General features: G+C 36.5%; 1 protein-coding gene across 6 annotated transcripts in view; it reads left to right on the top strand.

Moving 5' to 3' along the window:
- The window catches only part of PTPN22 (protein tyrosine phosphatase non-receptor type 22), a 61,436-nt gene that overhangs the window by 36,663 nt on the left and 8,699 nt on the right, over positions 1-16,074 (top strand). For 3 of the 6 annotated variants that reach the window (XM_007977506.3, XM_007977507.3, XM_007977508.3), the window contains 8 exons: positions 435-511; positions 648-1,465; positions 4,037-4,120; positions 4,599-4,729; positions 5,877-5,904; positions 8,969-9,049; positions 9,290-9,405; positions 13,389-13,419. In XM_007977506.3, coding sequence (XP_007975697.3) covers positions 435-511; positions 648-1,465; positions 4,037-4,120; positions 4,599-4,729; positions 5,877-5,904; positions 8,969-9,049; positions 9,290-9,405; positions 13,389-13,419 — 1,366 coding nt within the window. The remainder of the gene's footprint in view (positions 1-434; positions 512-647; positions 1,466-4,036; positions 4,121-4,598; positions 4,730-5,876; positions 5,905-8,968; positions 9,050-9,289; positions 9,406-13,388; positions 13,420-16,074) is intronic. The other 3 variants (XM_007977510.3, XM_007977509.3, XM_007977511.3) reach the window with 3 other exon arrangements.

Genomic DNA, 16,074 nt, shown 5'->3' on the forward strand with positions numbered 1-16,074 from the left:
GTAAGTTTGGCATGCTAAAGTAATGGCAAGAAACACAGTATATCTAGAGCATAGTGAGGAGGAAAAGAGTAGAACAAGATGAAATAGGTCCAGAGTACCTATAAAGGGCTGAGATGCTGAAATTTCTAAAGGCAGAGTGTTTTTGAGACTAAAGTTACTCACCAAAGAACATTTTTAAAACTCCCACATTTGAAAAGATGATATACACAAATCCTTTCTAGTTTCTACGACACTATCAATCCTTTATTCTGGCCATCTCAGTATATGAACGAGTTCTTGCTGAGTTCAATATTTTGGAAGCTAATCTACCCCTTTCATGAATTATTTTAAATCTTTGTATTTCCTGAAAAATTACTTTTCAGCCTTCTAAATATTAAAATATCTTATTGACATTGCTTCACTGAAAACCAGCCTTTGACTTATTTCTTTTAAAGAGTCAAGCAAAGTATTGTATTCCTGAGCAAAATCACACTCTCCAAGCAGACTCTTATTCTCCTAACTTACCAAAAAGGTGAGTACAATTTTATATATCTAAATGTTGATTAAGTGTGTCTGGGAGATGAATCTTATGCTTATACATCATTGTGATGCTACGAAGAGGCCTATTTGGGGTATGGTGTCATTATTACGCTTTCTTTTTGTTTTAGTACCATTAAAGCAGCAAAAACGATGAACCAACAAAGGACAAAAATGGAAAACACAGAATCTTCTTCCTTTGACTTTAGGACTTCTGAAATAAGTGCAAAGGAAGAGCTAGTTTTGCACCCTGCTAAATCAAGCACTTCTTTTGACTTTCTGGAGCTAAATTACGGTTTTGACAAAAATGCTGATACAACCATGAAACGGCAGACAAAGGCATTTCCAACAGTTGGGGAACCTCTTCAGAAGCATCAAAGTTTGGATTTGGGCTCTCTTTTGTTTGAGGCATGTTCTAATTCTAAACCTGTAAATGCAGCAGGAAGATATTTTGATTCAAAGGTGCCAATAACACGGACCAAATCAACTCCTTTTGAATTGATACAGCAGAAAGAAACCAAGGAGGTGGACAGCAAGGAAAACTTTTCTTATTTGGAATCTCAACCACATGATTCTTCTTTTGTAGAGCTGCAGTCTCAAAAAGTAATGCATGTTTCCTCAGCAGAACTGAATTATCCACTGCCGTATGACTCTAAACACCAAATATGTAATGCCTCTAATGTGAAGCACCATGACTCTAGTGCTCTTGATGTATGTTCTTACATACCTTTAGTGGAAGATCCTTATTTTTCATCATGGCCTCCAAGTAGTACCGGTTCTAAGATGTCTCTTGATTTACCTGAGAAGCAAAATGGAACTGTTTTTCCTTCTTCTTTGTTGCCAACATCCTCTACATCCCTCTCCTCTTATTACAATTCACATGATTCTTTATCACTGAATTCTCCAACCAATATTTCCCCACTATTGAACCAAGAGTCTGCTGTACTAGGTAAGTTATTTTTTAAAGTTTGCATAGAATTTTAGGTTTCACTTTGTTTCTATAGAATATTTGGTTTCTTCTCATCTTCCCTCTTCTCTGCTTCTTCTCTTTCTTCTTTTTTTGAGACTGAGTCTTGCTCTGTCACCAGGCTGGAGTGCAGTGGTGCGATCTTGGCTCACTGCAACCTCTGCCTCCCGGGTTCAAGCAATTCTCTTGCCTCAGCCTCCCGAGTAGCTGGGATCACAGGCGTGCACCATCACGCCCAGTTAATTTTTGTATTTTTAGTAGAGATGGGTTTTCACCATGTTGGCCAGGATGGTCTCGATCTCTTGACTTCGTGATCCCCCTGCCTTGGCCTCCAACATGCTGAGATTACAGGCGTGAGCCACTATGCCTGGCCTACTTCCTTCTCTTTCTTCTTCCTGCTACTCCTCTAATAAATACATCCCAGGAGTGTTTTAATGCTGTAATAAGTTGAAAATAGCAACATCAAACATATAATATTCCCATGAAACAGGCAGCAATGGAGGCAGTCAAGATCTGGTACAGGATCTGTACCAGCAGGAGTGCTTCTAAAGAAGGCATGCCTCATTCCTAGAAACGTATATCAAAGGCCCACAATATACTGTTTTTTAAAAATATTTTTTGAAACAGAATCTCACTATGTTGCTCATGCTGGAGTGCAGTAGTGTGAACATTGCTCATTGCAGCCTTGATGTCCTGGGCCCAACCGATCCTCCCACCTCAGCTTCCCAAGCAGCTGGGACCATAGGGACACGCCACCATGCCCGGCAAATTTTTTTTAGAAATGGAGGTCTTGCTATGTTGCCCAGACTAGTCTCAAAAATCTGGCCTCAAGCAATCCTCCCACCTTGGCCTCCCAAAGTGCTGGGATTACAGGTGCAAGTCACCACACCTGGCTTCAGAATTTACCCTTAACATATAGAAGCAGCTTCCAAAAGAAGAGCAGAAAAAAATGTGATCAATAGCACCCAGAATTTTTGTTGCACAATTATGTGGCTAAAATGAGTTGAACATATTGCTAAAAATTGAATTCTCTTCCTGCGGGAGTTGGAAGGGGAGAACCTGATTTATTGCTCTTTTGTAGTAATTTAGTAGATGAGAATACATGTTTATATTTTGTGTAAAAATTTTATCTTATGTATACCTTTACTTATATGTTTTATCTTTTATAATTTTGTATTTTTGCATATCATGCATATTGTTCTGTTTTACTGATTAGTTTGAAAATAGAAATGAGCATCCTGTTAGAGATGATGACAATAATTTGATGTGGAAGATGATGAGGGAAAGCAAAGAACAAGTTTAATTCCCTTAGGTATATCATCAAATAATTTATAAAGCACATTCTACATAGACAGGAGGTGGAGAAAACTTTTGCTCTATAACATTATTTATTGTAGAGTTTCTTCATAAATAGTTGTGTAAGATCATTTGTAACTTTGCTGCAAAAATATCTTATCTGGATCTAAGAAGTTCCTGCTGTGATTAGATTATTTTATACATTTTTAACCATTTAAATGTATTTTCTTTTCTTAGATACTCAAAATACCTTAGACATCTCTAAGCATCTGCATCATTAAAAAACAGAGCGAGACTGTCTCAGAAAATAAATAAATAAAAAATAAACCCTTATTTTCCAAGGATTGTAACAATATCGTCAAGTGCCATCTGGTGGCAGTTTCTTATAATAGCATTTAAAATGTTTAATAATTGGAATGTTTGTATAGAAATACAGAAGACTATCCTATACTATTGTTTTGTAAAATGGAAAAATACTTATATTTTTGGATTTTGTGTAGAATGAAGATACTAAAATCTTTATAATTTTACCTAATGTATAACTGAAGCTTTTACATGTCAAAGCACTTTATAATGCTTTATTATATAGTCTATATAAAACAAAAGGAGTTATGCAAAAGATAATTCAAAGCTTCCAAAATTAATGTAATATTTTATGTTAACTGATACACCATGACTCAATCAAAATACTTTTGAGCTTTTATTTATTTATTATTATTTTTTGAGACAGAGTCTCCTGCTGGCGCCCAGGCTGGAATGCAGTGGTGCAATCTCGTCTCACTGCAAGCTCTGCCTCCCAGGTTCACAGCATTCTCCTGCCTCAGCCTCCTGAGTAGCTGGGACTACAGGCGCCTGCCCCCGCGCCCACCACCACGCCCGGCTAATGTTTTGTATTTTTAGTAGAGACGGGGTTTCACCATGTTAGCCAGGATGGTCTCGATCTCCTGACCTTGTGATCTGCCCGCCTTGACCTTCCAAAGTGCTGGGATTACAGGCCTAAATCACCACACCCAGCCCTACTTTTGAGCTTTTAAAACAAACAATAAATGTTAAAGAATAAGCAAAAACCTCATGGGTTTGTACCTTAAGATAATTCATTTTGCTTTTTCCTCGAATGAACAAGTGCCAACTTTACTGATAATGGTGCTTCAACGGAATTTAAATTATGGTAAATTTATATTTAATATTAGAATATAAGAATTTCCTTTGGATTGTTCTAATTAACAATTGTTACAATATTTCTGACATTTTGGATAGCAACTGCTCCAAGGATAGATGATGAAATCCCCCCTCCACTTCCTGTACGGACACCTGAATCATTTATTGTGGTTGAGGAAGCTGGTGAGTACAGTCTAGTAAGTACAAAATAAAGTGTGGGTCGGGCATGGTGGCTCATGCCTTTAATTCCAGCACTTTGGGAGGCTGATGTGGGAGCCTTGAGTTGGAGGAGTTCATTGAGGCCAGGAGTTCAAGACTAGCCTGCGCAACATGGTGAGCCCTCATCTCTAAAAAAAAAAAAAAAAATTTTAAATTTAGCAGAGCAATGGCAGCATGCATGTGTAGTCCCAACTACTTGGATGGTGGAGGCGAGAGGATCACTTGAGCCCAGGGGTTGGGGGCTGCAGTAAGCCGTGATTGTGCCACTGCACTCCAGTCTGGGTGACAGAGCAAGACTCTGTCTCAAAAAATAAAATGAAATGTGAATTAACTAGATTACTTCTCAGTTCCTTTCAATGTTTTATGTACTATTCGCTGAACAACATTTGATTTCTAAAAGAATACTACCCCTAAGAACTGAAACATATTCACTTTCTTCCAGGAGAATTCTCACCAAATGTTTCCAAATCCTTATCCTCAGCTGTGAAGGTAAAAATTGGAACATCACTGGAATGGGGTGGAGCATCTGAACCAAAGAAATCTGATGACTCTGTGAGACTTAGACCAAGCAAGGTCAATAATTTTTTAATGAGTCTACTCATCTAGATTCAATAGACTACAGTTCTACTCCTTGTATTTTTAACACCCATCATTCAATAAATCCTAAGCACATACTAAATATAAAACAATGTGCTAGAGGATGTTGGGATAAAAAAGATGTATAAGACACAATTCTTGCCTTTAAGAAGCTTCTTGTCTAGTGGTAGAGATATAGGACGTGTACAAATCTTTATTTTTGCCTATATTTATTATAACAAAGCAAGTATGATCAATGTCATATGAAAGATAAAGAATTTCAAGTGTGGGAGATGCCTCCAGGTTGGAAGTGATCAAGGAAGATTTAGTGAAAGAGGAAACATTTGAGCTGATTCTTGAAGGATAGTTAAGGCAAAAATAAATGTTTCATACTTAAGTAGGAAGCTTGTTCACTGTAGTCATCTGGTAGGCTGTATCATGTTAGCTGTGATAATATGTTATAGAGAATGACAGGTGTGCATATTACTTAAGATAAATCTTTTGGAATAGTGTGGTTGATGGTAAAGTCAGAGATGGTGGGGGGTTGTGGATTAAATAGAAAATAATTCTTGAAAGTAGACCTGTCCTGCTTCTGGAGGAAAAATAGAAGTGCATCTAAAAATGTTATGCATTTCTATATATTCTCTGAACCAATTATCTTAACATTTGAGAGAATGGAAAAATAATTAAACATTTTAAAGTACCTACAATTGCAATGCTGCTAGGCAAATATTCTCTGCCTTTTAAATTATAATTCCAATGTACTAGTAATTATGATTGTCATTAATAATAGCCACATATATTTATCTTAACAACTCCCAGAGGGAAGAACAATAATTCTTTCCAATGTTATGAAGTAACTTCAATTTCAATTTTCAGGGAAATGTTTTAGGTGGGACAGAAATAAGTCAGAAGGAGATCAATTTAGGACTAATTGCCATGGGATATAAAAAATCATTGTAAGAGTGAAGGATGCCATTTCCTAATTCAGCACACTTACAAATTAGGAAAAATAGGGTCTACATTTCATAATTATTTCTACAGCTATCTTAAATATAATTTCAAAAATGCCATTTTTTGCTTTGAGTTTGTATAATTCATATATATATTCTTCTTTCACTTTTCCTTTCTGTTTTTCTTTTAGAGTGTAAAACTCCGAAGTCCTAAATCAGGTAAAAATTTCTCTTGGCTTTAGATGACACTTAGCCCTAAGATTGGAAGAATGGTTCGTTAAGTTTAGAGTAATTCACCTCAGGAAGTTACTTGGTTTCCATAATAGCTTCCAGTATTTATTGATTTATTTCTGGTTTTCCCGGACTAGAAATTTTGTTAAGAGCAAGGTGAAGACAGGATTTTAGAATTCTGTTCCTTAATATATAACCATTTAAAAATTATTTCAGAGAGAATGTTTTAAAACTTTGCAGCTTTTCCATTATATAGATTTTCCCACTGTTAACACTGTGATTCAAAAAATTATTTTTGGCCACTTAGTTCTTTAATTTGCTGTTGCCTTTCCAGTACTTTCCTGAGCTTTGCCGGTTTTATGCATTGAAGAACAAAAACTAACATTTATTGGGCACTTCCAGGTACTTTGTTTACATTATCACAGGTGGTAGTTGCCCTTAACATGTTTATTCATATTGTCATGTTATTCAAATACATATACAGATAATATAAGGGTTAAAAAACATGGGCTTTGCCAGGAGTTTGAGGCTGCAGTGAGCTATAATGGCACCACTGCACCCGGCCTGTATGACAGAGCAAGATGCTGTCTCTAAAAACCATGACAATAGGCCAGGAGCGGTGGCTCACGCCTGTAATCCCAGCACTTTGGAAGGCTGAGGCTGGCGGATCACGTGGTCAGGAGATTGAGACCATCCTGGCCAACACGGTGAAACCCCATCTCTACTAAAAATACAAAAATAAGCTGGGCTTGGTGGCACGCGCCTGTAGTCCCAGCTACTCGGGAGGCTGAGGCAGGAGAATCGCTTGAACCTGGGAGGCGGAGGTTGCACTGAGCCGAGATCACACCACTGCACTCCAGCCTGGGTGACAGAGTGAGACTCCATCTCAAAAACAAAGCAGAACAAAACAAAACATGACAACAAAAACACGGGCTTTAAAGTCAGATAGGCTTTAAGTCAAATCCCCAGTCTATGAAGAACTATCAACATGCATGAAGTTGGTTACATACTTTCTCCATCTATTTTTCTCATTTATAAAAGGAGAATAGAATCCCTTAGATAATTTTTATGAGGATTAAATACGATAATGTCATAAAGCTTTTAGCCCAGTACTTGTCAAATAAGTCCTCATTAAATATTATCAATTATAATTTTTATTAATCATTAAATGAGCATTTTACTAAGCAACTTCTGTGTACCTTACATGGTGTTAGAATAGGCACGATGTATAAGAGTACTACTTAATGCTTATATTCAAATTCAGTAGATAAAATTAATACTCACATGGAACCACTAAATGATAATCTGTGTGGTACCCACTGTAATCACCAGCAGTCTGGAAAAACAGGATGGCATTACTGGAGTGGTTAGGAAAGGCTTTGCTGAGTGGAAGAAAGAACTTTAAATAATTTGTATAGACAGAAAGAAAAAAGGAGGGAATTCCAGCAGCAGGGATCAGCCTAACAATGACTCAAAGGTGGAAATGAGCATGATGTGTATGGAGAAATGGTAAGTAGGTTATTTTTTATGGCAATAGATATTCTAGTTTGTGAAATATAGAAAATAAATTTGGGTAAATAAGATGTGAGGCAAGATTCTGAAGGACTTAAAAAAGCCAGTCAGATGAAATACCCAGAATAGACAGATCCATAAGGATAGAAGCAGATTAGTGATTGCCAGGGCTGGGAGAAAGAGGAAAATAGGGAGTGATGGTTTTATGGGTGCAGAGTTTCCTTCTAGGGTGATGAAAAATATTCTGGAACTAAACAGTGGCGATGGTTGTACAATACTGTGAATATGCTAAATGTCACTAATGGCAAATCTTATGTGTATTTTACCACATACACCCAAAGTTAGGCAGAGGAATTTAGATTTAATGCAGTAAGTAACAGGCATTATGGGTTCTTTGTCAAGGGAATATTAAGATGAAATTAAAATTTAGGGAAATATTTACTAGAATACTGTTAACAAACAACTTTAGTTTTCAAAATATTCCCTAACAGCAAACTGGAAGATGATGAACTACTTCAGAATAGTTATTAAGTATTTATTAAACGCCTACTGTATGCCAGTTATTTTATTAGGTGCTAGAAATAAGTACTACACTTGTGTGTATTACCCAGCATGTAAGAAATAAGACAATTTATTGATAAAACAAATTCTAAGGACTAAACAAACCCAGTGACCAATGACATGTGAACCTCTCGTACTTTACTGCATTTTCATTTTCAAAAGGAATTAATATAATAATACTCAGCACCATACAATGAGATGCTTATGTCAGTAGAATACCATCTGTATCTTTAGAAATTTACATCATGGAAAAATATGTCCATTATTGAAGATCTTCATCATGGAAAATTTCAAATACATTTAAAACCTACCATGATAGCATTATCACACCAATAAAGTTAATAATAATTCCTTAATAGTAACAAATATCCAGACTGTTCAGTTTTCAATTGTCCCAAAAATGTCTTTTTACAGTTGGTTTATTCAAATATGGATTCAAACAAAATCTAAACATTGCATTTGGTTTACATGTTTGTCTTCTTAAATCTGTCTTTTGAAATCTGTAACAGTTCTCCCTTCTTTTTTTGTATTTTCTTTTTAAATATATAACAGTTCTCCTTTCTATGTTTTTCACACCATTTATTTGTTGAAAAGAGTGGGTCATTTTTCTTAAAAGACTGTTTAACATTCTAGATTTGGCTAATCGTATCATGATGGTTTTATTTAACACGTTCCTCTATCCCAAATATTTCATGCAAAATGGTTGTTAGATCTAGAAGCTTGATTATATGTGGTTTCAGTGTCTTTGGGAGAATACTTCTGAAGTGAGCTATATATTTTTGATGAATCATAGGCTCACTGGCTAACGAGGCAGAGAAACAAAGTTCTTGAGGCTCCAGTCATTTTTCAGATAATATTTTATTTGGTGATTTTTGGTTAAGATTCATTGATTTAAAAATTGTACAAAGAGAAAAGGGTGTTGACTTATGACTTTTAACTGATGGATTTGTCTGGTATGTTGTATACTTTCTTATCACAGAACTACATCAAGATCGTTCTTCTCCCCCACCTCCTCTCCCAGAAAGAACTCTAGAGTCCTTCTTTCTTGCCGATGAAAATTGTAAGTGGTAGTACTTTCTCTCAAAAAAATCATAAAAATGAAAATATTAAAAGATTAACAATAAAGTAGGACCTAAATTAAAAGGTACAAAAATGATTACACAAAAGAAAACATTTTAAAAGCCCATAATATATAGTCAAAATAATGCCTAAAAAAGCCAAGCTAATAATTTACTATATGTAACATGAAGGCTTAAGAAGGTATGCAATGAAACATGTTTTTCTCCTTTTTTTTTTTAAGGTATGCAGGCCCAATCTATAGAAACATATTCTACTAGCTGTCCTGACACCATGGAAAATTCAACATCTTCAAAACAGACACTGAAGACTCCTGGAAAAAGTTTCACACGGAGTAAGGTAAAGAAGATAAGAGTTTTGGGAAACATGCCAGAAGCTTTCTCTTACTGCAAGTTTCCCCCCTCCCCAGCATTGAGATGGAAAATTAGATTAAATATCTTTACTAAAACTAATTGTTGATATTATAACAATCAAAATTAATAGAAGGAAACCAAAAAGAAGAAAAAATACAACTTAAAGATTCATTTTTCAGAGAGAGAGGACCAGAAAAAATACCTATTGGGTACTATGCTTATTACCTGGGTGACAAAATTATCTGTACAGCAAACCCTTGTGACACACAGTTTACCTATATAACAAACTGGCACACGTACCCGTGAACCTAAAATAAAAATTTAAAAATAAAAATAAAAATAAATGAAGAAAAAAGAATCTACTTCTCTCTAAGGTTGATTTATAAATGTAAAAGATGCCCAATGAAACTACCAACTTGTTTATTTCTGCAACTATATAAACTGATTTCAAAGTTCATATGGGAGTGGGGGAAGCAAGAATAGTCAGAAACCTGCAAATAAATAATAAATAAAAATAGTTCAGATAAATGTCTTTCTAAAATAATTTTTAAAAATAAAAATAAATAAAAAGAAAAGCAATAAACGAGTCATCTTAGCAGATATTCAAATATGGTAAGTCCCAGCCTTTGGGAGGCCAAGGCGGGTGGATCACTTGAGCTCAGGATTCAAGACCAGCTTGGGCAACATGGCAAAACCCCGTCTCTATCAAAAATACAAAAAATTAGCTGGGCATAGTGGTGTGCGCCTGTGGTCCCAGCTACTCAGGAGGCTGAGGTGGGAGGATTGGTTGAGCCTGGAAGGTGGAGGCTGCAGAGACTGCGCCACTGCACTCCAGCCTGGGTGACAGAGTGAGATGTCATCTCAAAAATATAAATGTAAAAATAAAATGGCATGATATTAGTGTATAAAAAGAAACATATACCAGCAGAGTAAAAGGGAAAGTTCTGAAATAGATCCAAATATATGTAGAAATTTAGTATATAATGAAGGTGGTATCTCAAAATCAGGGGATAAAGACGGATGGTTTAATAACTGTTGTTGGATCAAATAGATAACCACCTGAAAAAAAGCAGGGTCTATTCCTTATATCTATATCAGGATAAATTCTAAATGGCTAAAAGATGAAAATATTTAAAAAAAAAAAACCTAAAAATAACTTGGAAAGAGTCTTTTATAACCTGGGGGTGTGAATGACCTTTATAACTATGACTCAAAAATTTATGCATGGCAAAACAATCACCTTAAAAATCTAAAGACAAAGAACAAATTGGAGGAAAAGAAATCTGCAACTGGCACCACAGCCAAAGGGGTTATTACTCTAATATACAAAGAACTGTTAGAAATTCATGGAAAATAACCCCCAAATAAAAATGGGCAAAAATATGGGATCAGAAGGTTTGAAGAAAATAAATGAGCATGTATGCCCTTTAAACATTTGATATGTTCAATCTCATTCATAATGAAAAAATTACAAATTAAAACCACAGTGACATATGGCTTTTCATCTATCAGAATGGTAAATTCCAAAAGTTTGATTACATTCTCTGTTAGGGCGACTATGGGGAAATAAGCACACTCAATGTTGTTGGTGAGAATGTCAAGTGGTACAACTTCCTTTTAAAATTTTTTTTTTAAATTTAGACATGGGGTCTCCCTATGTTGCCAGCTTCTGGACTCAAGCAATCCTCCTGCCTTGGCCTCCCAAAATGCTGGGATTACAGGTGTGAGCCACTGTACCCAGCCTGCTACAACTTCTATGAAGGGCAATTTAGCAATATCAAAATTACAAATGCATGTATCCTTTACTCAACAATTTCACTAGAAGTGAAATTTATACTACAAATATGCTTGCATATACATGAAATAACATGTATACCAAGTATTCATTGCAGCATTATCTGTAAGAGCAGATGACTGGAAACAACATAATTAATAGTGTTAATTGTTAGGGGAACTGATTAAATAAATCATAAATCATGTTATATCCATACAAATGGAATACTATGCAGCTAAAAAAGAATTGGGACTTTCTCAATATATTTATATATAATTTAACTTTTACTTAAAAAGAGGAATATGATACATATGTGTATTTACTTATATATTCATGAGTAACTCTGGAAGGATACTAACTACAGAGGATGAAAAACTAACAGTGGTTATCTACAGCAGGAACATTAGAAACTGAGTAGATTGAAGACAAGGATGGGAGCATTTTTACTAGGATTTCCTGACTTGTAAATAAATCATCTATTTTAAAAAAATAACTAAAAATGTTACAAATTAAGAATTTATTAAATATCTATTCCAAGGAAGAGCACATTTCTATTTGGTGTTAGGAAAATAGAAAAGTCATAAAGGATAACTATTTGCCCTTGAAAATAGTATAGTTAATCTGCTGGAACAGGACACCTTTGAGAAACATGAAAATTATCAAGAAGAATAAAATGCCATGAAGCAGATTAAAAACATACATGCTGAAGAAATGTGGAGTAAAGAAGAAATTTGGGTAGGTTCCTTGAAGAGATTAATTAGAGACTCCACCATAAAAGCAGGGGAAGGAAGTGTGGCTAACAGTATGGAAGGGGGCCTTAGTAAATTGAATATAGAATATGACTGGCAAAAATTCTTGGCTAGAATGAAAATGGCTGTGTATCATGGATATATTCAGAAGCCACTGTGGGTTCTGAAATGGTCCTAATAAAGGAGAGAAGTGGGAATTTCATCCCCTCTACCCCTCTGAGTCCCTTCCCTTCCTTTCTCCCTTCCCTTCCCTTCCTCTCTCTCTCTCTCTCTCTCTCTCTTTCTGTTTTAGACAGGGTCTTGCTCTGTTGCCCACGCTAGAGTACAGTGGCATAAATATGGCTGGCTGCAGCCTTGACCTCCTGGGCTCAAGTGATCCTCCTGCATCAGCCTTCTGAGTGGCTGGGAACACAGGTCTGCATCACCATGCCTGGCTTTTAAAAATTTTTAGTAGAGATAGGGTCTCACCATGTTGCCCAGTCTGGTCTTGAACCTCCTGGCCTCAAGGGAACTTCCCACCTGAGCCTCCCAAAGTGCTGGAATTACAGGCATGAGCCACCTTGCCAGCACCCCACCGCTCCCTGTCAATATTCTGATAGCATAATTTAAAAAAACAATTTACTGGCTGGGCGCAGTGGCTCACGCCTATAATCCCTGCACTTTGGAAGGCCAAGGCAGGTGGATCACGAGACCAGCTTGGCCAATATGGTGAACCCCCCGTCTCTATTAAAAATACAAAGATTAGCCAGGCATGGTGGCACGCACCTGTAGTCCCAGCTACTCAGGAGGCTGAGGCAGAAGAATTGCTTGAACCCGGGAGGCGGAGGTTGCAGTGAGCTGAGATCACACCACTGCACTCCAGCCTGGGTGACAGAGCAAGACTCCGTCGCAACAACAACAACAAAAAAATTTATCAATCTTTCATAAAAGACATGTTTTCACTCTGTTGCCCAGGCTGGAACGCAGTGGTGGTATCAGAGCTCACTGTAACCTTGAACTCCTGGGATCAAGCGGACCTCCTGCCTCAGCCTCCCCAGTACCTGCTACCACACTCAGCTACTATTTTTTTTTTACTTTTTGTAGAGATACGGGGTCTTGCTATGTTGCCCAAGATGGTCCTGAACTCCTGAACTCAAACAATCCTCCTGCCTTTGCCTCCCAAAGCACCAGGATTACAAGTGTGAGCCACTGCGCTCAGCCTCTGATAATATTATTTCAAAACACGTAGTGTGATACTTGCATGGGTGATAAAAATAGCAAGATAAAATCAAGTAGAGGTTGTGCACTGAATTAAAAATGGCAAGATGGAAAAACAACTTTGTACATTTTCACGGCTATTTTTAAAGAAATTAATTCTTTTCACTTAAGTCTATATTTCTACTTGATTAAAGTATTTCAAATTTCACAGGAAAAAAACTAACATTTTCCTTTTCTTTGCTTTTGTAGAGTTTGAAAATTTTGCGAAACATGAAAAAGAGTAAGTTCGTACTTATGTTTAAAAAGATCATTTTCTCAATATTGTAATTTTTCTTTATATAACCAACCAATATTGTGAAAAGATTAACAAAATTATTCCTAAACAGAGCCTCCCTAAAGTCCTATGAATCAGAACAATCACCCATAGGCCTCTTTTTTCTTTTGTTTGTTTGTTTGTTTTTGCTAGGCTTCACGATGCTAATATTGGGCAGGGAGTAGGAGATGAGAAGTCTTCTGTTTAATACATAAGAATAATAATTAGTACAATGGCATTTTTAAAAATTCAAATATATTTTAAAATTATTTTTAATAGTAGAGACGGGGTTTCACTATGTTGCCAGGCTGGTCTTGAACTCCTGGGACCTGGTGATCCTCCTGCCTTGGCCTCCCAAGTGCTAGGGATTGCAGGTGTGAGCCACCAGCACCTGGCCATCACCATGTTTTTTATATTTTCTATTTGTAAATAAGATTTCTAAGATAATTTCCACAGTTTCAGGACTCAATGGATTTATTTTCATTACAATATAGCAAAAATAGTAAGCAACAGACTTTTATTGCTAATAATACTTGGGTAACAATGGAAATGTGTCAAATGTTTCCATTGTTACCAAGTATTATTAGCAATAAAAGTCTGTTGCTTACTATTTTTGCTATATTGTAATGAAAATAAAATCCATTGAGTCCTGAAACTGTGGAAAATTATCTTAGAAATCTTATTTACAAATAGAAAATATAAAAAACATGGTGATGGCCAGGTGTGGTGGCTCACACCTGCAATCCTAGCACTTCGGGAGGCCAAGGCAGGTGGATCACCAGGTCAGGAGTTCAAGACCAGCCTGGCCAACATAGTGAAACCCCGTCTCTACTAAAAAAATACAAAAATTAGCCAGGTATGGTGGCGTGTGCCTGTAGTCCCAGCTCCTCAGGAGGCTGAGGCAGAAGAATTGCTTGAACCTGGGAGGCGGAGGTTGCAGTAAGCCAAGATCATGCCACTGCACTCCAGCCTGGCAACAGAGCAAGACTCTGTCTCAAAAAAACAAAAACAAAAACAAAAAAACAAAAACAAACAAACAAAAAACCATGGTGATATACTTAAAAATTTTTTTGATCCATTTGGTTAATCGGTGAAAGACCAGTTATTTGACATTATACTAGTATTATAGGGAGAGACAAAAAGCACTGAGAAAATCTGATTTCAGGTACAGTCTAAGAAAGAAGGTTTCCTTTTGGGTTTTCATTCTATCTCCCTACCCAAAAGCTCCAGGTTCTTGAGCTAGTTTGATATCATTGCCATCATAGCTGATCTCTGACATGAACTCATGATGGCTGAAGTATAGTTGGAAAATGTACCTTTTCTCCTAAAGAGAGTCAAAAGAGAATTTAAATATTTCAAATGGAAATTATGGTAGGAAACAGGGGAAATAAAACAGCCAAGTGCAAAGAAATGAGTGACTTAAATGGTCAAAGATTGGTTTGATCAGCCTAACTCAGAAAATAGTTTTCTTTCTCTAGCTCTAACTCTGCCTAGAATATCAAACAAGAAACAGAAACTTCAGGTAGATTTAGGTTGGCACAGCTTTGAAGATATGGTGGAACTTTCAGAGATTGAGTCTTCTTTCTTTTTTTTCTTTAATTTAAAAACCAAGTTCATGTTTTTCTTGCCCCAATAATTATACTATTTATTTATTTATTACATTTTTAAAATTATACTTTAAGTTCTAGGGTACATGTGCACAACGTGCAGGTTTGTTACATATATATACATGTGCCATGTTGGTGCACTGCACCCATTAACTCATCATTTACATTAGGTATATCTCCTAATGCTATCCCTCCCCCTACCCCCTCCCCACAATACGACCTGGTGTGTGATGCTCCCCTTCTTGTGTCCAAGTGATCTCACTGTTCAATTCCCACCTATGAGTGAGAACACATGGTATTTGGTTTTCTGTTCTTGCGATAGTTTGCTGAGAATGATGGTTTCCAGCTGCATTCATGTCCCTACAAAGGACATGAACTCATCCTTTTTTATGGCTGCATAGTATTCCACGGTGTATATGTGCCACATTTTCTTAATTCAGTCTGTCACTGATGGGCATTTGGGTTGATTCTAAGTCTTTGCTATTGTGAATAGTGCCGCAATAAACATACATGTGCATGTGTCTTTATAGCAGCATGACTTATAATCCTTTGGGTATATCCCCAGTAATGGGATGGCTGGGTCAAATGGTATTTCTAGTTTTAGATCCTTGAGGAATCGCCACACTGTTTTCCACAATGGTTGAACTAGTTTACAGTCCACCAACAGTGTAAAAGTGTTCCTATTTCTCCACATCCTCTCTAGCACCTGTTGTTTCGTGATTTTTTAATGATTGCCATTCTAACTGGTGTGATATAGTATCTCATTGTGGTTTAGATTTGCATTTCTCTGATGGTGAGTGATGAGCATTTTTTCATTTGTCTGTTGGCTGTATAAATGTCTTCTTTTGAGAAGTGTCTATTCATATCCTTTGCCCACTTTTTGATGGGGTTGTTTTTTCTTGTCAATTTGATTGAGTTCTTTATAGGTTCTGGATGTTAGCCCTTTGTCAGATGAGTAGATTGCAAAAATTTTCTCCCATTCTGTAGGTTGCCTGTTCACTCTGATGGTAGTTTC

This window comes from Chlorocebus sabaeus, chromosome 20 (assembly GCF_047675955.1).
Source record: "Chlorocebus sabaeus isolate Y175 chromosome 20, mChlSab1.0.hap1, whole genome shotgun sequence".
Classification (NCBI taxonomy): domain Eukaryota; kingdom Metazoa; phylum Chordata; class Mammalia; order Primates; family Cercopithecidae; genus Chlorocebus; species Chlorocebus sabaeus.